Genomic DNA, 27,726 nt, shown 5'->3' on the forward strand with positions numbered 1-27,726 from the left:
TCCCAGATTTAACCAGGCTCAAAGAGACCACACCATCATATCTTATTATGGACAAGGCATGGTTGACTTGATTGCCTATTTGAAATACAATTATTATGAAGGAGGGTCTAAATTCTAGTCAGAAAATATCTAGCTTCATTACAAGTCGGTTGAGTGTTTCGAGATAGGGCTCTACTCTAATAGATTAATAAGACTATTGATATACGCGGACATGATCGCCTAAGGCTATATTATTTTATTGGGAATTCCTTTATATTAGAATCATATATTGATTAGGTTACTTGGTTTTACCGAGAAATGCTATTATGATTCTTTACGTGAGGTAATTGTAGCTTTGGAGTTCTGTCTGTAGTTATGGAAATACGAATGGGAATAGGAGCAGAGCCACTGCTAAACTGCCCTGAACAAGCAAGTATAATGTAAATGTTTTACTGTATTGATTGTACATTATATGTACATAGCATAAGCTCTAAGCGACCTCTCGTATTAAGCTGAATGCTCATAAGCCTTTCTATTTGACCACAGATGACTAACGGGAATAGCTCTGAGTTCGTAGGTAATGCAAGTCCGCGAATCTCCTAGCAATATGCCTCGAACCGTTGCCTCTTACCGGTAACGATTCTGAAGTTACTAGAAAGGCACCCGTATCCTCGCACTTTCTAGTATACCAACTTCCTCTCTGCCACCCTGTTCTGTTCTTCCCTTATCTTAAGCATATTCGCCGCTCCTCGCACCAAGCCAAAATATCACCGCGGCACAGCCTTCTCGATCCAGAAACCGGGTTCCGGTTTTCGCTCGTCGCGCAGCTCCTTAGGTGTAAGCGCGCGGTCGACCTCGGACACCTTGACTAGCTCTTTGACCTTAAGGATCATACCCGCCGACTGCGAGGATACTGGCTGGAACACGGTTTGCGAGCGTTTGCGCAGGCCGAGCGCTGCTAACACGCCGCGCGTGCGTTCCGGTAGACCGATGGCAGACCGGTGAAGTGTTATGCGAAAGTACGACATCTTATTTTCTTTCCCTTTCTTATTCGCGTGGGTGGATGGATCGAGTTGCGAGAGTCGACGATCAGGTCGTAGAGCTGACTTGGCTGATGCGGTTGTTAGTTGATGTCTTGGATATTTTTTTAAGGAAGCTTCGAAGAACGGTGGAGTAGTGAAGGGGTTTGAAAGCTGCTGGAATCATTAACGAAGAATATACTATATACCTTTTTGTCACAAGCAACTATCCCGGCGCTTTGCAAACCGACCAAGCTTCATGGGCTTACGCGAATTAGACGTCAGTATCGACGATTGTAGTTGTCTTTGCGAAGCTTAACATTAAAATGCCGACTTTTAAGTGGACCACCCGAGGTTTTGCCAACTGCGGGCTTTCGTACACTACGATATGTATATATACGGATTACATACATGATTCAATGCCTTACATAAGCTGGGACATAAGCAGATAAGATGAGAAATTAGGACCGTTTTAACAGAATACGTGTGGTTACGCTTTTTCAAAAGAGAAAATATTGGAAAAGAAGCAAGGATGTATGTAATGCTATGTAAAACACTTTTGTAGACCAACTTCATGTTCGATTAAAAAGCCTCTTTAGATATCACAAATCTTTGGCTTAGATTAATAAAAACACCGACAAGGAGTTTTACGACTTGGTATTATGCTACAGACATGCTCTGACCATGCGTCTCGTCTGCTGAACTAAATGGTAAATCTCCGCTCGTCATCAGCCTCGACCTGACCTTTTGAGGCAGCTATCTCTACCTCTGTGTAACTATCTAGCAAAACTCTTCCCATTTATCAGGACAAAAAACGCATTGGAATGCGATACCTCTAAATACGCCACAGACTATAACAGTTGTCTATCTATTTCACCGAAACCTCTACTCTACCTTCACCGACGGGTCCGGTATTCGACAGAGTCGGGAGCAGGTAAGTGATGTCATCCCAAGGATGCCTGTATAGACTGGTACGTAGTCTCTTCTGGTCAAGATAATGAGCAATCAGACCAATGCTGCGGCCTAAGACGAATAGACCGTTCAAGACTCCCATCTTCATGTAGTCTTCAGCCTCTTCGGCGCTGAAAGCACCGCAGCTCCTCATAAGGTCGACGAAGCAGACGGCAACGCAACCATCAACATTGAGAATGAGGTTGTCCTTCTTCGAGGTGGTTACTGTCTCGACAGCCAATGCGTAATCTAACAACTTGTGGCTGGGGAACTTGGCTAATACGTATTCTTTGACCAACTCTACACGGAGATCAGGGTTGTTCCGCGACTTGATACGGTGACCAATACCCGGGATGAGCTTATTTTGCTTGCGCATAGAGTCAACAAATTCACGGGGACTGAGGCCATTGTCGGCTGCCTTGGTAAACTCCTCAGCAGCACCGTCAAGCGCACCACCGAAGCGAGAACCAATGGTGAGGAGACCGGAAACCAAGGAGCTGATCAGATCCTTACCGGCACGGGTGGTGATAATGGTGTTCATGGCGCCAGAGACCGCAGGACCGTGGTCAGCAGTAAGCATGAGAACCATCTCCAGGAACTTGGAGGCGTATTCAGGCAGACGACGACGGAACCAGAGGAGAGACATAACACCACCAATACCAATGTCCTCCCTGAAGACATCAGAAATAGGCATACCGGCGTAGAGAAGCTCCTGTCCACGGTCATCAGAGATAGTGGAGATAAAGGCGGCAGGCTTCCGGATGAGACCAAGCTCCTGGGCCCAAGAGTAGTCGATGGGAATCTTAGGAACAACGGGTTCCGGCTGAGGGACAATGGTCTTCTCTTCGACAAGCTTCTTGTAGACAGAAGCGAGAACCTGAGGGAGATCTTCGAATGTGTCAGGGACGTGGAATCCCGCCTCCTTCATCTGCTTGTTCTTCATAGCCGCAGTCTCGAGCTGTGAGTTGGCGAAGGAACCAGCGTGGCCAAACTGAACCTCTGTCTTGAACATGCTCGCGCAAGTACCGATGGCCCATGCGACAATTGGCTTAGTGATGACACCCTGCTTCACCGCGTCGATGACCTTGTATTCTTCGACACCGCCAACTTCACCGAGCAGCAGAAGAATCTTACAGTCGGGATCTTGCTGGTATCTCAGCATGTGGTCGATGAATGTGGTTCCCGGGTATCTATCACCACCAATAGCAATACCCTCATAGACACCATCGGTGTTTTGTGAGATGATGTTGTTTAGCTCGTTCGACATACCGCCAGACTTGGAGACATAACCGACGGAACCCTTGCGGTAAAGCTTGGAAGCAACGATGTTGTCCATCATACCACCAGTATTACCAATCTTGAAGCTACCTGGCTTAATACCACCGACGGTGGCAGGGCCAATGATAGTCACACCCTTCTGCCGCGCGACGTGGGCGATTTCTCGTGCTCGCTATTATGTGGGTTAATAAATGGTTAATCAGCTAAAGCTATTTGTAGTATTTACTTACTCGTTCAGGCACACCTTCCGCAATAATAGCGATAGTCTTAATTTGAGGGTATTGCATCAACTCCATCGTTGAGCTGAAGACACTTCGCGAGGAGGCGAAGTTGACTACAACGTCAACATCGGGGTGTTTAGCCACAGCCTTAGCGGTCTCTTGGTAAACCGGGAGAAGAGTCTCGCTAGTTCCCCAGTACATCTTGCTGACGAATTGACCACCAAAAGTGTAAATGATACCTGCAACTGACGGCGTGGGCCTCTTGCAGATGAAGTCAAAGTCAAGCATGCCCTGGACAGCTCGGTTCTGGAGACCGTAGACAAAGCATCTTGTCTTGTCGTTGAATAAGGCGTGTGCGGGAAGGGGGCTGAGAGGCCGGCTAGGAGCAGCGAAGCGAGCGATATTATCGTTTGCAGACAAACCACCACTGGCGGTGCCGTTCACACCGTTGGCCGCAGCTGAAGACATCTTCGTCGTATGAAATCCGCAAAAGATTTATCTGTAGAGTTGGCGACCAAAATTAGCTACAGACGTCCCATAACTTGGTTTGAATACAGTTCATAGAATGTAGGTTCACTAGTAGACGGGGAATCACTTGGACTATTCAACAGTAAACCAAGCTTTGGGATTCTCGGTGATTTTCAGAACGGCCGATTCAGCCCGTCTCTGCACTGGAAGGATTCAGTAGGACCGTCAGCGCCAAAGCTGAGCAAGGCCAATTGAATCGAACCGGCGAAAGACCAAGCTAAGGAAGGTAGTTGATGAAACACGGACGATGCAAGGTAAATGGCTACGAATGGAAAAGGAAAGTGTTGTAAACTCGACGTACCTTAAGATTGGGATTCACCGTGTCGTCGCCCCGGAAGCTGCACAGGTGTTAGACGCAATTGCAATCACCAAGCTAATGGCAAGAGAGGCTATCACGGGAAAAGGGAGTATTTGGAATGAAATGTGTATTGAGAGGAAGAGGGAAAGAGTGAAATTGACTTGATGGGCTATGGGCAGCGATAGGGATTATTTTTCTCAGTCGAAGTTGATTGATGCTGCCACCGCGAAAGGCTCAACAGCGGGGAAAACGGGGTTGGGATATGCCGGGTAAGACTGAGACCTGAGATATACAAGATACATACGTACCGTTTAGCGTTGAACGGTTGAAGGATGATAAGGAATAGGAAAAGGAAAGCGACGCAACCGCAGTTTCCTTCCGTTTCTATGCAATAGACCTGGGTTGTTGCTGTCGCGACGTAAAATGAGTCCACAGAATGTCCGGTAAAAAATTGGTCTTGCCCGGAACAGTTGGGGTAAATTTTTATGTGTGTTGTTGAATTTAGACCCCTTTTCGCCAGAGTCGATAGCCTGCACGCTACTATGTCGGTGATGCCTTGTTGGTCCAATTATGGTGCATCTTTGACTTCCGATGCAACGACCCTGTTGATCCTGCGCAAGCCTGCTTATGTTGGCGACTTGAAATTTGCTGGTTGGGCATATCTGATGAGACCACCCCACCTAAAGCTTTTGTAGTGAGGTACCATTGAACGGTACGTAGCTGGCTTGCCAATCCCCGCCCTTTGAGATCCCCGTTTTTATGTACCGGTACCGAGATCTTAACATCGACTTCCATCCTCACCTTTTACCAGATTACATATGTCTCGTCTTATTCATCTTACCATCCTAGACAAACAGCAAGCCGATTGAGCTTCCTTCGTCCGGATCAGCAAGGTGTATGTGTGCATTAAGGAATACCTGTAATAAATGATAAATGCAAACAAGAGAAAAAAAATAGTCATTCATGACTACTAGAAAAAAAAAGAATTGAGTCAATATCAAACCTAGGAAGACCAGACAGAATTTTCGAATGTGTAGACAAGCATCATTCACTTGAAGGAGATGTACACCTTGCATCCATCTAAGTGGCCCACCGCATTGGGGAATGATAGTAGGTAACACTATAATTCACTCATTTTCATATTTTTTGCCGGAGTCCCCAATATCCAACTCCGGGGTAAAGTCCGTTACGGATGTTTCGTTGTGGGACGTTCCATAACCGACAAAGATAGGTAACGACGTGATACTCGCATTGCGAATTACTCCATCTTCCCTCAGCTGAGGCTGTCTGACAGCTTTGTCATAGCAGTGGATCTGGGACATGAAGGATTGGACACTTCCAATGCTGACTGATCCTCGATCCCTTCTCGAAATCCGAGTGATAAGCCCGATCTGCCAATGATAAGACAAGACCCGGCCAAATCTCGATATAGGAAAGATCCTGTTGGAAGAAATGATGCCGATAACAGGCAGCTTATGGCTTGCTTGTCTTTAGCAGACGCAGCTCACTAAAAAATTGACAGTGTTAGCTTCAATGCTTTAGGTAGGTATCCAGGTATTTCAAATTGAGAGTAGCGCGTGTATTGATGTTGCTGCGATTTTTGCGAAATGCGTGAATACAAGCCGTGTAAGAGATAAGATCAATATACGTCGGTACCCGGTGGCATCGATTATGGGATTGCAGGTGACCGTGATTGCAGGTGACCGTGGTAGGTTGTTTGTGTTGGGGTACCGGTACAAAAACGCCCCTCCGATTGCTGACGAGGGCTTCCGGGATCGCCCCAATGGTTTTGGCGTGATGTTGTCCGTCCCTGTAGGCTACATCGTCTAGCGCCCCTCCAAAACTCAATTTAGGTACCCACTCGCACCCACCAAGTACCAGGATCCACTAAGTTTAGTTGGGCACAGACCAGACAGCAGTGCCTTGTGCCGAAAAGTGGAATGAGGTTTTCCAAGGGTTCTGGGCAAAAGAAAAAAAAGGGACGGAACTGGACCTGCGTTGGCGGGGAGCTTCGCACCGCACCGCATCGTACCGCACCTTCATAGTCTTTTCGAAGGACCAATCTTCAATCTTCCAATTTCTTGCTGTTGTTGTTGCAGTCAACATTGTCGCCTTTGCAATCAAAAATCTCCCCAACCTTCACCCCTTCACCCCTTCACCATAATCCCCCTTGGTCGTATCGTATCGTAGTCTCCATATCCCTGGGTTGAGAGATATTCAGTTGTGACAAGGTAAGAGAAAAAGAAGACGGCCTTGCCAATCCCCTCATTCTGCGGGCCTGTCTATCTGCACCGAGTTCTCTGCATCAAGTTCTCCTGTACCTTTATCCTCCAAAGTTCGAACTCTACCAGTCCAAATTCAATCTCTTCCCTTCCACACTTGTGGTTTCATTTGAAGACATTGAAGACAGAGAAAACGCAGTTGCTGATTGTCCCTTCTAGAAACGATCTCGACAATTGAATAGAGTGTAATTAAGCACATACCTCTTTCGTATAATTCGTTCCTCTCGTCACAATGTCCGCAAAGGCAATCTTCGAGGCCGACGGCAAGGCCATTCTTAACTACCACCTCACTCGCGCTCCCGTCATCAAGCCGAGTCCCCTTCCCAAGCCCACGACACACAACCCGCCGCCGAAGCTGGCCTCACTCTACTTCCCCGAGGATGCCGACGTCAACGCGGTGCTGAACCAGGCTGAGATCACGTACCCGTGGTTACTTCACAGCGGCGCCAAGTTCGTTGCAAAGCCTGATCAGCTGATTAAGAGGCGAGGCAAGAGTGGTCTTCTGGCCCTTAACAAGCCCTGGCCTGAGGCGAAGGAGTGGATTGCCCAGCGCGCCGGCAAGGTACAGAAGGTCGAACACACCGAGGGTGTTCTGCGCCAGTTCCTCGTGGAGCCCTTCGTACCTCACCCGGATGGCACTGAGTACTACATCAACATAAACTCAGTTCGAGATGTAAGTGCAGTACCCCATTTAAGCATTTTGCGTTGTTTTTGTCGAGCTTTGTTTTATGCCCGATGCTCTTCATCGGGCGAATTATTTCAATAGCAGCCAGCCAGTGCGTAGCTGCGAAGATACGGGATACTTGAAGATAAGGACGTTAAAGTAAATAAGGGAAATGAGGAGAAATGCGAACGGTATCCAGGAAGTCCCGGAGAGGTTGCGTTCTTATCACTGATGAAATTATTATGTGCACCAAAATGGCTGCTGCCGTGCTCTTATTTGATTGGGAATCCAGGAGTGAACCGGTGTGTACGGGCGAACGGAGGGCTAAACCATATGCGCTCCTGTTGCATCCACTTTCCCCCTTCGCCCACCGTACCAACAACACATACCAGCCTTGCTCACACGTGTTATCTCCCTAAAACAAATGCTATCAACCAATCAACTTCAAAAAAAAAATACTGACTAATTCATTAATAGGGAGATTGGATTCTCTTCACCCACGAAGGTGGTGTCGACGTTGGTGATGTCGATGCTAAGGCCGAGAAGCTACTCATTCCTGTTGACCTTTCGCAATATCCCTCTAACGATGAGATTGCCAACACGCTGTTAAAGAAGGTCCCCAAGGGTGTTCACAATGTCCTAGTTGACTTCATTACCCGTCTATACGCGGTATATGTTGACAGCCAGTTCACCTACCTTGAGATCAACCCCCTAGTTGTCATCCCCAACGCCGCTGGCACCTCAGCTGAAGTTTATTTCCTCGATCTTGCTGCTAAGTTAGATCAAACCGCCGACTTTGAGTGTGGCGTAAAATGGGCCATCGCGCGGTCACCTGCAAACCTGGGCATTACTGCTGTCTCTAGCGCTGGTGACAAGGTCAGTGTTGATGCTGGTCCTCCCATGGAGTTCCCCGCGCCTTTTGGTCGTGAACTTACCAAGGAGGAAGCCTACATTGCTGAGCTGGACGCTAAGACCGGTGCTTCTCTGAAGCTCACTGTCCTAAACCCTAACGGCCGCATCTGGACTCTGGTTGCTGGTGGTGGTGCTTCCGTCGTCTATGCTGATGCTATCGCGTCTGCCGGCTTTGCCGACGATTTAGCCAATTACGGTGAATACTCTGGTGCTCCCACCGAGTCTCAGACCTACTACTATGCCCGTACCGTCTTGGATTTGATGCTGCGTGCTCCTATGGACCCCAAGGGCAAGGTTTTGTTCATTGGTGGCGGTATTGCCAACTTCACAAATGTGGCGTCCACTTTCAAGGGTGTCATCCGGGCACTTCGCGAATATGCTAAGCAATTGAACGAGCACAACGTCCAAATTTGGGTCCGTCGCGCCGGCCCTAACTACCAGGAAGGTCTCAAGAACATGAAGGCTGCGACACAAGAGCTTGGCCTGAACGCCAAGATCTTCGGCCCCGAGATCCACGTTTCCGGTATTGTGCCACTTGCTCTCGTCCCTGGGCGATGGGAAGAAAGCAAACTACAAGAGTTCCAGGGTTAAACGCCGATATCAGAATTTATTAATCTCAGTTTTCCCAATTCGAGGCGTAAAACACGTACAGATATGGGTATGATGGAATGGTTTTATATGTGACTACCCAACCACGGTTATGTACGCTTGAGGGTAGAGGGTCGGATCTAATTAGCATAGATCTGATTGTTGAGCGTGAAACTCTAGATGATACTAGTTTTACTAGTTATAGATGCCTCTTCACGAGTCAAATACAATAGACTGACGTAATTCCCCATGTATTTCTGCGTTTATCTATACAAGCCTTACCTATATAAGTCCAAAGAACCTCTATCATAGTGCGTGATATAATTTCCCCAGCAAGATCTAAGATCATCGGCAAAATTAAGTCTATCTATAGTGGTGAAATATTTTTATTGATTCATAGCCAACATCGCAAACTTACGTGTAGTAATCATTCAAGTTAGGAGGTAGTTAATCGTTACATATATATATATATCAGGTCTTAAATCCATCCACTTAATAGCAGATAAACTTAATCTATAATATCAAAATGCAACCACTAGCACAAAACCTATCGTGATGAGACACGCGGATGTAAGTTTCGCTGGTACCTAATATAAGGCTCCGTAGCCCCGGACTTTTTAGAGTCGTCGTTTTCACTAGTGCCGGCGGAAGGTGTGGGTCTAGCCGGACTCCCGGCCCCTGGCGATTTCCCGGGCACTGTCAAGCAGGAAGCCGCTTAACTTCCCGCCGATACTTGCGGCTACAGCTTCTGAGTCTCGTAGCATAAGTTAGCCATACTGTTAGCATCCACCTGAACCGTATGCTCGTCGTCTGAGACTTGCAGAGGAGTGCCGTCCCTATTCTGCTCGAAGCTGATTCCGTTCCACGTTGTATTCTCGGTTGATTCTGCTCCCGAGTTTCTTAGGTACGATAGATAAACGGTCCGACCCGCTGTGGAAGGCTGTAGCTGCAATTGTACGGCCATGCCGTCCTTGTGGTCCTGCGAGCTGTTGACTATCTTCCCGTTGACGACGACAATGGATGTTAGTTGTTGCTCGTACATGGGTATCGGCAACCATGCACTTAGGTTAGAATTATCTGTCATGTGTAGTACTACTGAGGTGATCCCAAGGCTAGAGGCGTACAGCAGGAAATTCAAGGCCCAGAGGCCAGTTCCAAAAACATTAGTCCCACCTACGAGGCCTATGGGACCGACGACTCCCATCTCTCGTAACGCATACGGATACCGGGTCTGTTACTCTTGTTTGACCTGTTCAGCCCAGGCTTCGAATTGGTCCTCTGTTTTCTGCAGCCCCACGAGTTGTCCGAGTGATACGGGATACCCCGAGACGCCAACGTAATAGTAGTAATTTTGCTGATTCCAACCGCTCAGATACCGAGTTGTGGAACCGCTGGCTTCTACAGAGATGTTATAGCTCACAAGGTCAGCTATCTGAAAGTCTGTCCCGATCGTTGATGTAGTAGCCGCGGCCTCGAAGAAGTTACTCGTGATATCATTAGGTTGTAGAACCTGCTTATGTATTGCAGAGGCTCGTTCTGCCCACTGCTGGGTGTAGACCTGGCCTTCCTATTTACCTGTCCGAAAGCCATTCTATAAGTAAAGATCCGACTCATTTCAGATTTCAAAAGATGTAATGGTCAGATTTGGACGACTAGATATAGCAAGCTTCGTCATTGCCGTAATCAGTTCAATATAATCATCTTGTTCATATGCCAAATTCAAACCCCAGGTCACAATTGTGCCTCTTGGCAGGCGGTTCGCTGTTTCAAAGAAACGGTGCCTAATTGGCATGCTATCAGGCTGAAGATTCCCTAAACTAAATGGATATTTATTCTGAATCCATGTCTACCCGTTTTGAGATTCTTGGAATACCATATAATCTTGCGTGTTCCCACTAATACGAACATGTGGTGGTTTTCCAGTATAACTCGCAAGATTGCCGAGAAGATTGAGGGTAAAAGTATCCGGCTCTTCTGCACCCAAAAATGAAAACAGGTTTGAAGGCTCTATACCGAAACCTGCAAACGATGGATCTACTGGCAAAGAAGTGTTCGGGGGGGTAGTGGAAGGCTTGAGCGTTATGCCCATATTTATTGCCGCGAATCCAGCACAAAACAGATGGCAGGAAACAAAAGCTACTCTGGCCAGCTCCGTTGTCTGACTTAATCCAGTATCAAGCAAGAGAGAGAATTGAAAGTGAAATTAAGGAGGGACGAAAAATGACAGAGCCCCATGGTTATCTTTAGGTAGTGAAAATCGTTGGCGCATCATCTGTACGGTATAGCGGGCAATACAAAGTGAGCGAATAAATACCTCTTAATGACAGACTTAGTCGTAGGATCTGTGCTAGATACCACATTCATCAAATTCCTTAACGACGTATATAGAAATAAAGGAATGGATCCCATCATTTGAGATTAAATATGATGCACCCGATGACAGCTGCATGCAGCCACTTATCACAACATCTACATGATCAAGTACACAAAACTCTCACTGGATGTAATAAGGAGTAAGGAATGTCATGGTAAAGTAAAATTTAACCTTTTATTATTATATTAACAAATTTTACGTTAATAAAACCTGAAAAACAAAACTTTTCTTGCGTAAATAAATAAATTAAGTTAAAAAGTATTATATCGTACATAATATTTTGCGTAATAACTAATCCGTGCAAGATTGATCCAATCAAAGCAGTGACCGTTCGGTCGATACGCTTCGTCCAACAGAAGGAGGAGACTTTGTCGAGCTCTGTAAATGATAAAAACCTAGATAGAAATCTCAATATAACTACGCCAAAGAATGTGGAGTTATGACCTTAAAATACTCACCATACTCGTAATGGACGTCTTTCCATATTTTACCAATGCTCAGCCCTGCCCTGCTAGCAATAGAGCTCATCTGCGTCTCGCTCCATTTCCCAGACATGAAATAATAGATCATCTCCTCCTTCTTCACTCCAATGCTTAATTCACCGATCTTTAGTTGGATATCTCTCTTAGGCGCGTAGTAGTATCGAAGCTCATTCTCCTCCTTGTTCCACTCAGGGATGGCGGCCCACTCCTCCTCTTTGAATGTCACTGGCCCCAGAAGTCTGTTTGCATGGTGAAGGCCATTGAAGAGAAACACTTTGGACGGTCCGTTCGTAGGGTTGTACGCCTTAAGTATTCGATTTTCTATCTGACAACCGTCCGCGGAAATAAGAAAGTTACAATCGACGCTCATTTTCTCACAAGCTGCTCGCAACTGCCCCATCAAGGCGCTTGCGTCGTCTTGGGTCATATTGGCAATGCTGTTCCCCAGCCATAGAAATGTCACCGTAGACACCGGAAGAGGGGGCGAATTAGCCAACCACTCGACGCAGTCGCTATAGGTGCCGCATAATCCAGAAATTTGTACATAATGAGATGCAGCTAACTGTTTCTCGAGGTCGCGTAAATTTGTGTAGAGAGCATCACCAGAGACATCCAGAGCGTAGTACACCACATGTCGGTGTTTCTTTGCCATATTAGAAAGTAGCCATGCAGTTTTACTGAGGTTTCTATAATTGATTAAACGTTAGTCAGGGCGTTTATCTCTATATAGGATAGATGTATCAAGGCATATGTACCCGCAGCCTAGCTCAATGATGGCAGACTTCGTTGGAAGTTGACCAGCCATGTCAGTTGCGCAGTTCCGTAGAATATCCCATTCGCAACGTTTTGGATAGTACGCTGGATCGTTCGTCCAAGCCTCATAGTTTCTAAGTCCTTGATCGTCCCAAAGAAGTAGCGAAGGCATCGTCTTCGGAGTACTTTGAAGACCGGCGATGATGCATTTCCTCAAATCTAGCGAACCGGATCGTTGGATATTATGGAGCTGAACCTTTGACGAAGGCCGGTCGTCGAGAGCCATGCTTTACGTAATAGTTCCGATGTTGATGCTCCTAGACTCTCGATATAAATTTCAAGGTTTCCTTGCGTTCATGTGTGACGGTTGGTCATTGAAAGGATATTACTGGAACATCGTCTACAAAATAATAGGTGCTCAAGTACAGTTCAAGCTCACATGCCTAGGTATGTAGGACTTGACTAGGATGCATAATGTAGATTGTGTTTAAACTACCTGCCTATATGGGTATTACAAAGTTCGAGAAGAGTGATAGTACATGGTAGTACATATTCAGTGTGGTATTTTACATCATGTATGTTGTGCGTCTCAGTTTTTCATCTCGCAATTGCTCTATACCTGCATATTATTGCTCCATTGCAGATTTGGTTAGAATAAGTGTTCTTGGGCCAGCTGAAGTTATTGTGCAGCGTGGGAATCGGGTAGGCACCACTAAAAACACCACTCGCAACCAGTAGTTGCATCTTGGCCGTGACGTTGAGGGTTCGGAATTCACTCTCTATATATTAATTGACTCCATCTTAACCATAGTTGGATGATCTCCGTGTGCCCGCATTTGTTGCGGTTACATTTCGACTGCCGCTTGAAACGCTACACCATTACCCCAACGTATACCTACCTAGGTATGTAGGTATACAGAGATAAAATGGTTACAGATAGATCTGGAACTAATCTTGACATTATTTTTTACGTTTTTGTTACGTAGTTACTCCAGCGAGTTATAGTTCGAATCTGAATAATGCTATTGGTACATGTATTTGCCTAATACTTTATCTGGTAACGTTGTTCGCCGAAAAACCTGATCGTCTTTGGAGGTCAGTATTATTTATGAGTGACTCTTATTTATAACCGTTTCACCGCGTTACGGAAAAGTGCCGAGCAGTTAAACTGTAATATTTTATATATACGGAATACATTTATCTTTAAGCCGCTAATACCAGCCAATCATGGTCAGTACGTGTCGGGCTTGACAGGGGCGCCTTATGGACAAAACTTTTAAAACGGTCATCCGTACGAAGTAAATGGCTTATATAAACGCTCAGCTGATTACTAAGCAGGGAGAGCACACTAGCGCTCCCCACAACAACGTGACAAGTCGTTTAGTTAATCATATTCATAACCTACCTCCTAGATGCAAACTACGAGCACGGGACATTATGAAATTAAAGATGAAAACAATCTCTACCTTTACGTATGAAGATATCATACAATCTAGGCTTGAAAAGCAGAGATAGTAAGAAAAGAATGTATTTCTACGACGCATCTGTAGATCTGGGGCTATTGGTATGCTCATACATATTGCTGGCCTGATGCCCTCGACTTATATCCCACTCACTTACGACTCAGTGGCATCCGAATGCAGTCTGCAAGCAGCCGGTCAAGCCTCTATGCTGCGCTGTCCAAAATATGGTTTTGGAGGTGCAGGGTGTCGAAATAAGCCTTTGCTTCAGTGATCTTCCCGTCGTCTGTGAAATGAAGCATGATCACGCACTCGTGAACCCACGGCTTGCCTGTCGATGCAATATAGTTAGCGACCTGGGCTAATTACACGTCAAGTTCGACGTCTTACCCTTCAGCGAGGTAGCGGTGCTTTTGAATTCCACTGCTGCCCATGGGTTATCTCCGCCGCCAGTCACACGGACAACTTCGGATTTGGCTGCCTTGCTGTCGTCCAGCGAGCCGAAGATGGTAGGAGTCAGGCGGCCGATGAGATAGTCCTTAGCCGCAGCGATGCCGGTGGCGCCATAGGCAAGGTCAAATTCCTGCCCCACGACGGTGATCTTGAAGTCTTCCGTGAAAAGACTCAGGACAGATCCGGGTTGGTTTTTCTCCGTCAAGAGAATAGAAGTTTCACCTGGTAGGCGCGATTTAATAAGCTTTGCTATCTCTTCAGCGGAAGGAGCCATGCTGATAATAGTTGGTTGATCTTAGACTTAGACTAATACTCGCAAGAAGGATGAGATGCGGGTTGGAAAAGGAGTTGAAACGAGAAGATGGATGATTAAAGATATAGAGACTGAAAAAATGGTGAAGTGTACGGGGAATGTGAAATGCTTTTAAATCCTCCAGACGACGATCTGGTACTCTAACTAACGCATACGAGCAAGCATTTCTTAGGCCTCAGACAATAGATCAACACAGAGCACGGCGTGACGCCCCTCCCCAGGGATCATGTCGTAATACACCAAATGCCGGGTCACCCGTCCAGTCAACCAGCAGGATAAATTAGCCTACATCGACTTCCTGATAGTGCTTGAGCCCATAATTGGGTATTTTGACATTATTTAGCTGAGTTGATCCTAACCCGCATGTCGAAACTTAGTAAAGGGGTTCGGTGTGCAAGGTTGAACGCATCACAACCGAGCTGTAGAAGACACACATGATACACCTGTTGACATTTCATTAGCGCAGAAGATAACAGAGAGTGCGGAGTGCATATCCATCTGTCTCGATCGTCGCGATGTGGAAGTTCCGGCCGTCTTGGCGCGGCGTATATTGAGCTGAACAAGAACTGCATGAGCTGAACAAGAACTGCAGCGTACGATTCTCCAATCCCGTGATATCAGTACAGAGCAATGGAGGGCTAGAACGAGCTGTGCGTTCATAACCCATTGCGACGAAAATTTGGGAGACACCTGTGTAAATGCCTGCAGAAAATCTACGGCTATGATAGGCTTCTTTGTATACAGGTAATCAAGGATGCGCTGCTCGCCGTCACGTCTGCATTACACGTTATCGTCGGTAGGACTATGTCGACAAGTTAGGCTAAGTAACAACAATCATGATGCAACAGTCGCCGGAGTTTTCGATCCGTATCAAGAAACACGCTGGGTACTCGCTCACATAGACACTCCATACACTCAAGATGCCAACTGGAGAGATTTACCCCGAAGTCGCTCATGATCTGCCTGTCGGGTGATCGACGCCCATGACATGACTCTATTGCCACACAGAATTGATACACTTATGATGTCCAGTTAGCCGTACAGAATAGGGGCTTAATCGGCGGGGTTACTCTTGTAGACGGTCTCCCGATCAACCCGGAGTTAGAGTTCCCTAGGTTTTGCTGTTCTTACTTAATAGGCCTATATTGCACTACCGTATGACAGCTTTCATCACTCTGTATCATCGCTGTCCTCTACACTGTCATCTCTCAATCCGTACTTTCGAGTAAGATGAAGGTCGTAGAACTGCCTCGCAGCAATGAGGCAATTGCCTTGGTGGGTTCCAGCATTCGTTTCCCGGGACCAGCAACAACCCCCTCGAAACTATGGGAGCTGTTGTGCCAGCCCCGCGATATCTTGGAGGAGTTTTCGCCCAGTAGGATGAATCTGAAAAGCTACTATCATCCAAACGGGGAGCACCATGGCACTGGTAACGTACAGAAATCGTATCTACTTTCGCAAGACTATCGACTTTTCGATGCAGTGTTCTTCAACACAACTGGGTTGGAGGCCGAGACCATGGATCCTCAGCAGCGCATTCTGCTCGAGGTGGTTTATGAAGCAATGGAGTCTGCGGGAATGACGCTTGAGGCGATGCGAGGTTCACAGACATCGGTGTATGTGGGTGTCATGTCGTCGGATCACTCCACCATTCAGCTTGGGGATTGGGATACCATGTCCAGACACGCAGTGACAGGATCCGCGAACAGTATCCTCTCCAATCGGATTTCTTATTTCTTTGACTTGAAGGTATGTAATACTGCACTGGGTGGATGCCTCGCAACAACGGCCCTCCTTGCGCTGACTCAAAAGGGTGAAAGGGCCCATCAATGACCATTGACACAGCTTGTTCGTCAAGCCTCGTCGGTGTCCACCAAGCAGTCCAGAGCCTGCGCAGTGGCGAATCGAAATTGGCTGTCGTTGCTGGGGCCAACCTAATCCTGACCCCTGAGGCCTACATCGCTGAATCTAAACTCCACATGCTCTCCCCCGATTCAAGATCGCGAATGTGGGATATCAACGCTAACGGCTACGCAAGAAGCGAGGGTTTTGCGGCAGTTATTCTTAAGACACTAAGCCAAGCACTGAAGGACGGGGACCATATCGAGTGCGTGATTCGTGAAACTGGGGTTGGCTCAGATGGCCGCACGCCGGGAATCACCATGCCCAGCGCGTCGGCCCAGGCGGCGCTGATACGTGAGACTTACCGCCGGGCTGGACTCGACTGCCGCTTGAAATCTGAGAGGTGCCAGTATCTCGAGGCTCATGGGACGGGAACGCCGACAGGTGACCCCGTCGAGGCCGAGGCAATTAGGAATGCCTTTTTTCCCGACCTCAGCTATTCTTCAGCCGAAGAAGCTATTAACGTCTCTGGAGAGAAAAACAAGCTTTACGTAGGTTCTATCAAAACCGTTGTTGGCCACCTCGAAGGCTGCGCTGGGCTTGCCGGTCTCCTGAAGGCCTCTCTTGCTGTGCAGCACGGCATCATACCGCCCAACATGCACTTTAACACTCTTAATCCCGCTATTGAGCCTTTTTACACGCATCTGGAAATCCCCATTGAGGCTCGCCCGTGGCCAGATGTAGGATCTGGTTGTCCCCGGCGAGCTAGTGTGAATACCTTTGGGTTTGGGGGCACAAAGTGAGTCCTTGCCTTGCCCCTCAAGATTTTCTCCCATGTGTCATGATGCTCATGCAGACGTATCCAGTGCGCATGCTATTATAGAAAGTTATGATTCGGAATGCCGAAAGCTCGAGCATACGCAGACCCAGGAAGCGAGCTTGCTCGGACCACTGATCATTTCTGCCCACTCACCATCTTCTCTCGTCTCAGCCATCGAATTGCTGGCCGATCATATCAAGGTAAATGATTCTATTAACCTTGAGGATCTATCATGGACCCTGCAATTACGCCGAACCGTATTTCCCTTTCGAGCGGCCTTCACCGGCGTAACAAAAAATCGCTTGCTGGCTTCCATGGACGAGCAGGCACAGAGATTGAGAGATGCGCCACCTAGCACTACTAGCATGCGATCGCGCTGGGTCAGCTCTGAGACGGATCGCAGGATCCTTGGCATCTTCACGGGCCAGGGAGCGCAATGGCCACGGATGGGACGGGAGTTGCTTTTAGCCTCGACTGTGTTCAGCGATGTTATCGAGCATTGCGAACATTCTCTAGCGAGTGTGCCGGATCCCCCCTCGTGGTCTCTGAGGGATGAAATCATGGCTGATGCTTCATCCTCCCGCATTTATCAGGCCGAGATAGCGCAGCCGCTCTGCACAGCTGTACAGATTGCTCTGGTTGATCTTTTACGATGCGCCGGTATATCGTTTAATATGGTCGTGGGTCACTCCTCAGGGGAGATAGCCGCAGCATACGCGGCTGGCATCTTGTCCTCCTCCGATGCGATCCGTATAGCTTACTATCGGGGCTACCATACCATGTCTAGTCGCAGTCCGGGATCTATGATGGCTGTGAGTAATATCTCTCTCGGCGATGCCTTATCTTTCTGTCAGACAGAACAGTTCACCGGCCGTATTTGTGTGGCAGCCAGCAATTCCCCAACCAGCGTGACCCTGTCTGGGGACACGGATGCGATACAGGAAGCTTACGAAGCCTTGGAAACGAAATGCTCCGTGAAACTTTTGAAAGTTGATAAGGCATATCACTCTCACCACATGCATTTGTGCGTAGAACCTTATTTACGGTCGCTTCAAGCGTGCAATATTCAAGTCCAGCCCAGGAAGGATTCGTGTGTTTGGATTTCCACCGTCACTGGAGATTGCATCCGCAATCTGGAGTCTCTACAGGATGTGTATTGGACGGACAACCTGGTCAGACCAGTTCTTTTTTCTAAGGCTATTGAGCTCACAATGCATGACATGGTCCCTTTCGATATTGCTCTTGAAGTTGGACCTCACCCTGTGTTGAATGGTCCGGTTACCCAGACAATCAAATCTATCTTGGGCACTACTATTCCTTATTGTGGCCTATTGAGGCGTGAAGAGAATGACGTCGAGGCCGTTTCTGGAGCTCTTGGATATATCTGGACGAACTTCGGGAGGTTAGCAGCGATTGACTTCGATGGGTATAGGAACGCTTTCAAACGTTCGCACGGCGCGCCGCGGCCCGCTCTTCTAAAGAACCTGCCCTCCTACCCATGGGACCATGAACACGTATACTGGAAGGAGTCACGCCTTTCTAGAAATACTCGCTTCCGCAGTGATCAGCAACATGAGCTGCTTGGTCGACGGCGCCCAGATGACTATTACCGTGAGATGCGTTGGCGGAATATCATCCATTTAGGCGAAATACCATGGCTTCAGGGCCATACAATCCAGGGCCAGGTTGTGTTCCCTGGTGCAGCGTATCTTGCTATGGCTTTGGAAGCTTCAAAGTCCCTTTTTCAAAACCGCTCCATCAAACTAATTGAGCTACATGATGTCAACATAGCACAAGCTATGATGCTAACCAAAGACTCGACGGGTATCGAAACAATCTTTACCCTTCGACTCCAAGAAGAAAAGGGTGACACACTCAAAGCCGAGTTCGTGTGCTCTTCGTGCCCTGAGACCGCGAAGACCGACCCAGAGCTGAACTGTAGTGGTACTATAAGTTTGTTTTTTGGAGAACCATCTGTCCAGACATTACCGCAAAGGCGGCTTGTTAGTCGGTCTATGCTATCGATCGATGTTGACCGGTTTTACCGCTCCCTTTCTGAGCTCGGCTATGAGTACAGCGGATTATTTCGAGGCTTGACGGCCATACAGCGGACAACGAATACGGCTACTACGTCGGCATCCTGGTGCCAAGCCGATATGAACCCGACCTTTATCGTGCATCCCGCCATGATAGATGCAGCATTTCAGTCGGTGTTTGCAAGCGCAGGTTCGGTTACTGCCGCCCGGAGCCCCTTTTTCCCCGTAAGCGTGCGGAGAATGCGCGTCAGCGCCGCTCCCGCGTATGCTCCGTTGTATGAGCACGTCAATGCAACTATCGACACTCATATTACAAGCATCGGCCCAGCCTCTCGAGATTCTCCACCTTCAGTCTGTGCAGACATTGATATCTCCAGTAAAGAGTGCCAATTGGAAGTCCAAGTCGAGGGTTTGTCTATGGAGATGATCCGGGATGCAAATCCGGGGAACGATAGACTTCTATTTTCTCAAACCATCTGGGAAGCTGATATCTCCTGCGGTATTGCATCCAAAGATGAGAGCAAAGAAGTACCTTCATTAGAGGATTCCGAGCTACCGGAGCTTCTTGAACGTTTATCGCACGTCTACCTGAAGGAATTATCGGAGAGAACCCCGAGAGAGGAGATCGCACACTTTGAATGGTATCACCGTCGACTCTTTGAGTACATTGATTCTGTCCTGTCCATGATCTCTCTCGGTGAGCATCCTATCATTAGGAAAGATTGGGAGAGTGATACCCGTGACGAATTACTTCGGATGATCGAGCAATTCCCCGAGACCGTGGACTTGCAAGCCGCAAATGCCGTGGCAGAGAGTTTTCCCGCAGTTTTGAAAGGAGAGATAACAATGCTGGAAGTCTTGACGAAAGATGGATTGCTCACCCGCCTCTACGACAACGCACTTGGCTTGCCTCGTTCGTACGGCAACTTAGCTCGCATGGCCAAACAGATAACTCACCGGTATCCGCAGCTAAGAGTACTCGAAATTGGAGCCGGAACTGGGGCAACAACGTCTCGAATCCTTGACAGTATAGATGGCGCTTTTTCTTCTTATGTGTACACCGATATCTCCAGCGGATTTTTCGAGAAGGCCAGAGAGCGGTTCTCAAAATATTCCAGGAGAATGGTGTTCAGGACGTTCAACGTTGAAAACGATCCTTTATGTCAAGGCTTCACGGCCCATTCGTTCGATATTGTGGTTGCGTCTGGCGTTCTTCATGCCACGCACGCGCTAAGGCGCACCGTGGAAAATGTGAGAGGCCTTCTCAAGCCTGGCGGATATCTTCTCCTCTTAGAGCCCACGGGTCGCTCTCTGCGCACCGCTTATGTCATGGGTGGCTTGCCGGGCTGGTGGCTCGGAGGCGATGATGGCCGCCGACTCTTCCCCGGCATCCCAGCCCTAGAATGGGATTCTCTCCTACGGGAAACTGGATTCTCGGGAACCGATATTCTCTTACATGATACCGACAATCCCGCCAAGCACATGTACTCTGTTATACTCAGTCAAGCGATCAATCAAAACGTTAATATGATACGGCAGCCGTTGCTTTCCCCTGAGCTGTTTCCGCAAAGTGACCAACTTCTGATTATCGGTGGAAAAACTACGCAAGTATCCGGGCTGATTCGCGGCTTTTGTGAAATTTTGCCAATGTGGAAGAGCCGTACTCTGGTGATAGGTGATCTCGAGTCGCTCGGTGCGGTCGAGATTTCACTGACGGCTAACGTACTCTGTCTGACCGAGCTTGATAAGCCGGTGTTTGAGTCCATGACAAGCACAACCTTTCTAGGAATGCAGAAGCTGTTCAACCAAACAAAACGGATCCTTTGGGTTACCCAGAATTGTGGAAGACGAAATGCCCACTCCAACATGATGATCGGCGTGGCACGGGTCCTGCTGAACGAGATGCCTCACATGGACCTACAAATGCTAGATATCAACGGCGAGCAGACCCCAGCGGTCACCGCCACAGAATTGACTACAATTTTTCTACGACTGGTGATGAAGGATTTATTAGACCAGGATGTCTTATGGTCTACGGAGCCTGAACTAGCCTTAGAAGAAGGGGCGCTGATGATTCCTCGTATACTTCCGGACAAGGAGCTGAACGAGAGATTAAACTCATTACGAAGGCCCATTATCAAAGAGGTGTCGGCAATGACATCTGCAGTGCATATTTCTCGCAACGGGGGCTTTCACTGCTTACGACAGGGGAACCCGGTTGATACTTTCAGTTCGCAACCCGCGGGTTATGTGACTGTTCGCGTTAGGTATTCGTTACTATGTGCTATCAAAGTCGTAGCGAATGCCCGTCTGTACCTTTGCCTTGGTTCAGTCATTAACACAAGGCAGAGAGTAATTGCATTTTCAAAATCGAATTCGTCCATCATTGAAACTCATGCGGACTGGATGTGTCCATGCGGAGTTCCCGAGGATGAGGAATACGACCACCTTCGAACGATCGCGGCTGGGCTCGTAGCACAGAATCTCATTTCTTCGGTGCCTAGAGATTCAATACTTCTACTGCATCAGCCTCGGGAATTTGTAGCTGATATTGTAGCTCAGAGAGCACTCCAAGCAGGTATCAAAGTTGTGTGCACCACTTCGCACCCGACAACCTCTTGTAATGACCTGTGGACTTATATTCACCCACTCGCAACGCACCGCGAAATCAAGAAACTTCTACCGGGAAACATCATGAAGTTTGTTGATTGGTCGAGGAGGCAGGGTGGCGTTACTCCCATTGTCGCCTGTTTACCCAGCTTTTGCATCGCGCAAGAAGCGATGGAGTTCATCGGAGGAGAAGCAACGGCGCAGATGACAATTTCTGCATCAGTTCTACAGCAGAGCCTTGAAATGGCCATCTCGTGCTCAGAAGTGGGACATAACGCAGAGCGAAAGTCAGAACTGACAGATAAGATCTTAGCCGGGGATTTGTCAACCGTTGCCGCAGAGAATTCTTCATTCTGTGTCGTCGACTGGACTCAGGAAGGGACTTATTCGGTAACCATCAACCCACTGGAGCCGAGATATTACTTATCTCACGATAAAACCTATCTGTTAGTCGGCTTGACGGGGGATCTTGGACAATCCCTTTGCCGCTGGATGATTCTTAATGGCGCTCGGAACATGGTATTGACAAGCCGGCATGCTAACATAGGCCGAGAATGGCTCGAAGAGATGCAGAGCATGGGTGCTAATATCAAAGTATTTCAAATGGATGTCTCGAGCAAGCAAGCGTTGTTATCCGTCTGCTCCGAAATCTCCAGCCAGATGCCCCCTATTGCTGGAGTGGTTAATGGAGCAATGGTTCTTTCTGATTCGATATTTGCTGACATGACCTTCAGCTCGCTAACCAACGTTTTAAGACCAAAAGTCGATGGAACGATAAACCTTGATGAACTCTTTTGGGATAAAACCCTCGATTTTTTCATCTTGCTCTCATCCGTCTCTGCTGCTGCCGGGTACCGCGGTCAGTCCAACTATGCCGCCGCCAATATGTTTATGGCGGGTCTTGCTACCCAGAGAAGACGCCGAGGTTTTGCAGCATCGGTAATCGACATTGGCATGCTTACAGAGATCGGCTATGTTTCTCGTGCTGGCCCGGCTCTGGAGGAGTACCTACGTAGAATGAATCACTGCTTGCCGATTACCGAACCAGAGTTTCACACCATGTTTCTCGAGGCTATCCAAGCGGGACGCCCCAACTCTGGGCATCAGCCAGAAATCATCACAGGTCTAGAAAGCGTTCCGGGTTCCATTAGTGCAGATAACAGACCGACGTGGTATTACAATCCAAGGTTCTCACATTTCATCCTCTTCGAGGATGACATGTCAGAGCAGCAGGGCGGAGCTAATGTCGTGCACATGGGCAAACAGCTTGCCAACGCTGCAAATTCAGCTGATGCTGCCAGAATACTTCAAGAAGGGTTTTCCTCAAGGCTAGCTAGGATCTTACAGCTGAGCACCGACAACATTGACGAACACGCCCCCCTGGTTCATCTGGGAGTTGACTCACTAATCGCCATTGAGATCAGATCGTGGTTTATCATGGAGGTCAAAGTTGACGTACCAGTCCTGAAACTACTCAGTGGCGACACCATTATCGAACTATGTCGTTTTGTTGTTGCAAGACTCCCTACTCCTGACCTGGGAAACGCCAGTAAGTTCAAATCCCGAACAGCGGTGATTCGATACGAAAAGCTAAGCCTTCAAAAAGAAGATGTCAGCCCTATGAGTTCCATCGATGACAACCATGTTACGGATCATACCGCTTCCCAAGACAACTCGACGACTGACCTGTCTCTTCACTCGGCGTCCTTGACGAGCCGATCGCAATCCAGAGATTATGTAACCCTACCGTTTATTTTGCACCCCTATCTTGGGTCTTAGAGTACAACGTTTAGCTAATAGGGATATAGTCAAATGAAAACGCAGAGGATGCGAAAGGTCGTCCTGGTGGCGAAGGCGGCGAAGACATGGTACTCGGAATGAAGCGAGATGGGAACCTCCAGAATGAAATCGCAGAGGCAACGCATCTACGTCCAGTTTCACTCCCCGTGCAGTGTAGCACTCAAGATTTAGTTCAGGGGGACGACGACTACGCCGTCTCCGCCCAACTCTACGCTAGGCCTCGGGTCTCGACGGTACCAGATTCCCCAGGAGATGCTGCTTGCCCACTATCGCCGTCGCCGGCTCCGCTGCACTCTGACCTTTCTCCACCAGAAGCATATTCAAATTTTGAGAGGACAGAGCACATGTCCTTCGCCCAATCCAGGTTCTGGTTCATGAGAACCTATAGTGGAGACCCTACGAGATACAATGTAGTTCTTCTCTACGATATCAAAGGCCCCTTGGACATACCGCGGTTCAAGAAAGCCTTCCAGACCACTGTGTCCCACCACCAACCATTTCGAACGTGCTTTTTCACGCAGACTGAAACAGGGAGCGGCATGCAAGGCATCCTTAGAGAGTCCCCAGTAGTTCTAGAACACAGGCAGATATCCAGCGATGCCGATGCACAAGAGGAATTTGATCGCATGGGAAACTCCGTGTTCGACTTAGAAAAGGGGAAAACGTTCCGTGCTACGCTTCTATCTCAGACGCCATCTTGGAGCATGATCGTATTCGGCTATCATCATATCCTTATGGACGGATTGAGCTTTTCCTTGTTCCTTCAGGACTTAGACACAGCTTATCGAATGCTACCCTTGATACCGCGAACCGTCCAATACGTGGACTTTGCCACAGATCAGAGGCTTCAGATCGAGAGGGGAATGCTGACGGATGACCTAGCGTTTTGGAGGGACGAGTTCTCTACCTTACCCAGCCCTTTGCCTCTCTTACCCTTCTCTCGCGTCCGTTCACGTTGTGCCTCCGAAACCTATGGCGTGCACACAGCTAATTCGCGGATCCCCGAGCACCTTACAGTGAAAGTTAAGCAGCTGAGTAGGCAGCTTCATATAACCCCTTTTCACTTACATCTCGTCGCGATACAAACATTACTCTTTAGCTTTATAGACGCGGATGACCTCTGTATTGGCATACTCGACGCGAACAGGACGGACGGGAAGTTTCTCGATGCACTTGGTCTCTTCTTGAACCTCCTTCCTCTGCGCCTCTACCGCGGACATTTGGCGCAAACCTTCGAAGCAACCGCGCAGACCATCGCTCGCAAGGTATACGCGGCGCTGGCCCATTCCAGACTACCATTCGACGTCTTGTTAGAAGATCTGAACATAGCGAGGTCGCTAACTCACACTCCTCTATTCCAAGTCTTGGTAAATTATCGCATGGGGGCGCTTCGACAGACATCCCTCGGTGATTGTGAGCTGCGACATCGAGCAGTAAACGAAGTCAGATATCCCTATGACCTCCATTTTACGATTACAGAGCCTACGCAGGACAGCTGTTTCCTATCCCTTACAGTGCGGGACGATTTGTACACGAGCGATGCTTGCAACTTGCTAGTCCGGAGTTACATCCATCTACTGGATCAAATCTGCCACAACCCACAACAGCGCTTGGATGACTCCAGTCCTTTCAGCCTCTCAGATGCACTATTGGAAGTACACGTGGGTAGGAGCCGACAGAAGCGATTTGAATTCCCAGAAACCATCACTCGCTGCGTGGAAGTTATAGCACAAAGCAGTCCTAGTGATATCGCCGTCAAAGACGGCTATGGAAATGTCTATACATATGCTCAGCTTGCCAATCGGAGCAATGCTATCGCCACTAATCTCTCGGCCGCGGGGGTGGCCGTTGGCACCTATGTAGCGGTTCTCCTCGAGCCCTCGAGCGACACCATGGCCGCAATACTAGCAATACTGCGACTAGGTGCTATATACGTGCCACTTGATGTTCAAAATCCGCCAGCCCGTCTAGCCTTCATGATCGAAGACTTTCGTCCGCCTTTGATCCTTTGTCAGGCAAATACGCTGAAGATAGCGCTATCACTGAGCGGGCACCAAACGAAAGCACTCAACTTGTCCTCCCTAGGCAGAGGTGACTGTTTGTCGACGACAGCTTGCTCTCGAGCGGACATCCCTGCCGTCGCAATCTATACTAGTGGCTCCACTGGTATACCCAAGGGAGTACTGCTATCACAGGCCAATATCATGAATAGCACGTACGGGCTCATGGAAAATAATGAGGTCCACCCAAAGGAGATAGTGCTACAACAGAGCTCCCTGGGATTCGATGTCTCACTGTACCAGATATTCATTGCCCTCGCGAAGGGCGGAACACTGGTCGTCGTGCCTCAGTCGATCAAAGGACATTCAACTGAAATATCGAAATTAATGGCTTCCGAAAACATCACCCTCACATTGGCCACTCCCTCTGAGTATTCTGCCTTACTGTGCTATGGGAGCCGCTATCTGAAGAAATGCTCTCGCTGGAGACTTGCCTGTTCTGCAGGAGAGAACATGACGTCTCAGCTCAAGCACGACTTCCGCCGGTTAGGTCTACCAGGCGTCACCCTTACCAATTGGTTTGGGCCAACGGAAGCTTGTTTTTTCTCGAGCACGGATGTGCCTTACAACGACAGCGAGTCTAACTCAGTCGAAGAGTACCCTTCGATAGGGCGGCCATTACCGAATGTGTCTGTCTTTATTGTTGACGATTACCTGAGACCCGTTCCCGTTGGGTTTCCAGGGGAAATCTGCATCGCAGGAGCCACCGTGACTCTTGGATACATTAATGACGATAAACTTACTGGAGAGAAGTTCGTCTCCAATCCATTCGCTTTCACCGAAGACAAAACAAATGGCTGGGTCCGGATGTACCGAAGTGGGGATAGAGGTCGTCTTCTTGCTGACGGATCCATTATATTCCTCGGCCGCTCAGCTTCTGACTCGCAGATCAAGTTTAGGGGCTTCCGTATTGATCTCGACGATGTAGCAAACACCATTCTTCGTACAGCGCAAGGGGTCTTAGTTGATGCAGCGGTCACTGTCAGGGGTGATCCTCCCTTCCTCATCGCCTTTGTTGTCTTCGCGCTTGATTCCTCGCCTAGCGATACCATAGGATACCTGAAGCAACTATCCTCGAAACTGCCTCTGCCACTATACATGACTCCGGCCATGATGATTCCACTACACCATCTTCCCACTACTATCAACGGAAAGAGGAATAGGAAAGCCCTTGATTCGATCCCACTCCCGGCGCCTAGCGAATCAGAACAGCAAGTTCCCCTTTCAACGACAGAGTTGCGGCTCAAAAATTTATGGATGGAATCACTCCCGGACGTGATTGATGCGTCGCACGTTGGAAGGGACACAGGCTTTTTTCACGTCGGGGGTAGTTCAATACTTCTCATGAAACTTCAAGTACTTGTTCGGGAAAGCTTCGGTGTTGAAATTCCTCTGGTGGACATGTTTCTAGCGAATACACTCAGCAGCATGGCATCGAGAATCGCTACGCAGTGTACGCAAGAGAAAGCCCGGGCGGATGATGAAGAGAAGGGCTCGCCCCTTTCAACCGAGTTCAACGTGGCTGACCAGGTATGGCAAATTGAGCTCATTTTTCTCGAGATAACTATGATATGTCTCTAACACCCAGTGTTTCTCATTAGGAAAAAGTCGATTACTCCGATTCTGCCCTCAACCCAGCGAAAATTCTCGTAGACTGGGATAGTGAGACTGATATATCCGCGAAGCTGCCAGAACCGTTAGAACAAGTCGTGGCGCCACAACCACAGTCCAAGGGTAAAGTGATGCTATTGACAGGATCGACTGGATTTCTGGGGGGTGCCATCCTGCGCAGATTGGTACGGGACAGCTCCATCTCCGTAGTGCACTGTATCGGCGTACCCAAGATAGACGCGTTCAAGCCAACAGCAGATTTACCCGAGTACGCCAAAGTCCGGACGTACGTAGGCAACCTCGCCATGCCGACTCTGGGCCTGCTCGAAGCCGAAGCCGAGGCATTATCACGGGAAGTCGATGTTATTATTCATGCTGGCGGCGAAGGGTCC

The 27,726-nt window shown here is 48.3% G+C and overlaps 7 protein-coding genes across 7 annotated transcripts; 2 read left to right on the forward strand and 5 right to left on the reverse strand.

Moving 5' to 3' along the window:
- Positions 1-413: 413 nt before the first annotated feature.
- F4817DRAFT_347716 (uncharacterized protein) lies at positions 414-1,307 on the reverse strand. The gene is made up of 2 exons (XM_049304589.1): positions 1,208-1,307; positions 414-1,090 (listed from the first exon to the last, which is right to left on the reverse strand). Exon 2 carries the CDS (start codon positions 1,005-1,007, stop codon positions 747-749), a length of 261 nt encoding a protein of 86 aa, XP_049155858.1. The 5' UTR covers positions 1,008-1,090; positions 1,208-1,307; the 3' UTR covers positions 414-746.
- A 221-nt stretch (positions 1,308-1,528) lies between these two features.
- On the reverse strand, positions 1,529-4,600 carry F4817DRAFT_347720 (citrate synthase; the record flags this gene model as incomplete). The annotated part of the gene is made up of 3 exons (XM_049304590.1): positions 4,278-4,600; positions 3,458-3,947; positions 1,529-3,399 (listed from the first exon to the last, which is right to left on the reverse strand). Coding segments are annotated over exons 2-3 (1,987 nt in total), but the record flags the coding sequence as incomplete, so codon positions are not given.
- Positions 4,601-6,478: 1,878 nt separating this feature from the next.
- Positions 6,479-9,173, forward strand: F4817DRAFT_228338 (uncharacterized protein). The gene is made up of 3 exons (XM_049298896.1): positions 6,479-6,497; positions 6,711-7,229; positions 7,698-9,173. Exons 2-3 carry the CDS (start codon positions 6,789-6,791, stop codon positions 8,721-8,723), a joined length of 1,467 nt encoding a protein of 488 aa, XP_049155860.1. The 5' UTR covers positions 6,479-6,497; positions 6,711-6,788; the 3' UTR covers positions 8,724-9,173.
- Positions 9,174-9,459: 286 nt separating this feature from the next.
- F4817DRAFT_319149 (uncharacterized protein) lies at positions 9,460-9,924 on the reverse strand (the record flags this gene model as incomplete). The annotated part of the gene is made up of 1 exon (XM_049301018.1): positions 9,460-9,924. One exon carries the CDS (start codon positions 9,922-9,924, stop codon positions 9,460-9,462), a length of 465 nt encoding a protein of 154 aa, XP_049155861.1.
- A 1,325-nt stretch (positions 9,925-11,249) lies between these two features.
- On the reverse strand, positions 11,250-12,793 carry F4817DRAFT_347758 (histidine-specific methyltransferase). The gene is made up of 2 exons (XM_049304591.1): positions 12,332-12,793; positions 11,250-12,262 (listed from the first exon to the last, which is right to left on the reverse strand). Exons 1-2 carry the CDS (start codon positions 12,613-12,615, stop codon positions 11,512-11,514), a joined length of 1,035 nt encoding a protein of 344 aa, XP_049155862.1. The 5' UTR covers positions 12,616-12,793; the 3' UTR covers positions 11,250-11,511.
- A 952-nt stretch (positions 12,794-13,745) lies between these two features.
- F4817DRAFT_347761 (uncharacterized protein) lies at positions 13,746-14,621 on the reverse strand. The gene is made up of 2 exons (XM_049304592.1): positions 14,180-14,621; positions 13,746-14,120 (listed from the first exon to the last, which is right to left on the reverse strand). The coding sequence occupies exons 1-2, from the start codon at positions 14,514-14,516 to the stop codon at positions 13,996-13,998; spliced, it is 462 nt and encodes a 153-aa protein (XP_049155863.1). The 5' UTR covers positions 14,517-14,621; the 3' UTR covers positions 13,746-13,995.
- Positions 14,622-17,065: 2,444 nt separating this feature from the next.
- F4817DRAFT_347767 (uncharacterized protein) lies at positions 17,066-27,449 on the forward strand (the record flags this gene model as incomplete). Its single annotated transcript, XM_049304593.1, has 5 exons — positions 17,066-17,196; positions 17,264-23,412; positions 23,470-23,600; positions 23,672-27,253; positions 27,325-27,449. Coding segments are annotated over 5 exons (10,118 nt in total), but the record flags the coding sequence as incomplete, so codon positions are not given.
- Between the last annotated feature and the right edge of the window lie 277 nt (positions 27,450-27,726).

Source organism: Daldinia loculata (assembly GCF_022478755.1).
Source record: "Daldinia loculata strain CBS 113971 unplaced genomic scaffold F4817scaffold_55, whole genome shotgun sequence".
NCBI lineage: Eukaryota > Fungi > Ascomycota > Sordariomycetes > Xylariales > Hypoxylaceae > Daldinia > Daldinia loculata.

Coding starts and splice junctions, on each gene's coding strand:
- F4817DRAFT_347761 (XM_049304592.1), bottom strand. CDS start 14,516: ATGGCTCCTTCCGCTGAAGAGATAGCAAAGCTTATTAAATCGCGCCTA. Junction 14,121..14,179: donor CACCGCTACCTCGCTGAAGG/GTAAGACGTCGA, acceptor TTGCATCGACAG/GCAAGCCGTGGGTTCACGAG.
- F4817DRAFT_347758 (XM_049304591.1), bottom strand. CDS start 12,615: ATGGCTCTCGACGACCGGCCTTCGTCAAAGGTTCAGCTCCATAATATC. Junction 12,263..12,331: donor ATCATTGAGCTAGGCTGCGG/GTACATATGCCT, acceptor AATCAATTATAG/AAACCTCAGTAAAACTGCAT.
- F4817DRAFT_347716 (XM_049304589.1), bottom strand. CDS start 1,007: ATGTCGTACTTTCGCATAACACTTCACCGGTCTGCCATCGGTCTACCG.
- F4817DRAFT_228338 (XM_049298896.1), top strand. CDS start 6,789: ATGTCCGCAAAGGCAATCTTCGAGGCCGACGGCAAGGCCATTCTTAAC. Junction 7,230..7,697: donor ACATAAACTCAGTTCGAGAT/GTAAGTGCAGTA, acceptor ATTCATTAATAG/GGAGATTGGATTCTCTTCAC.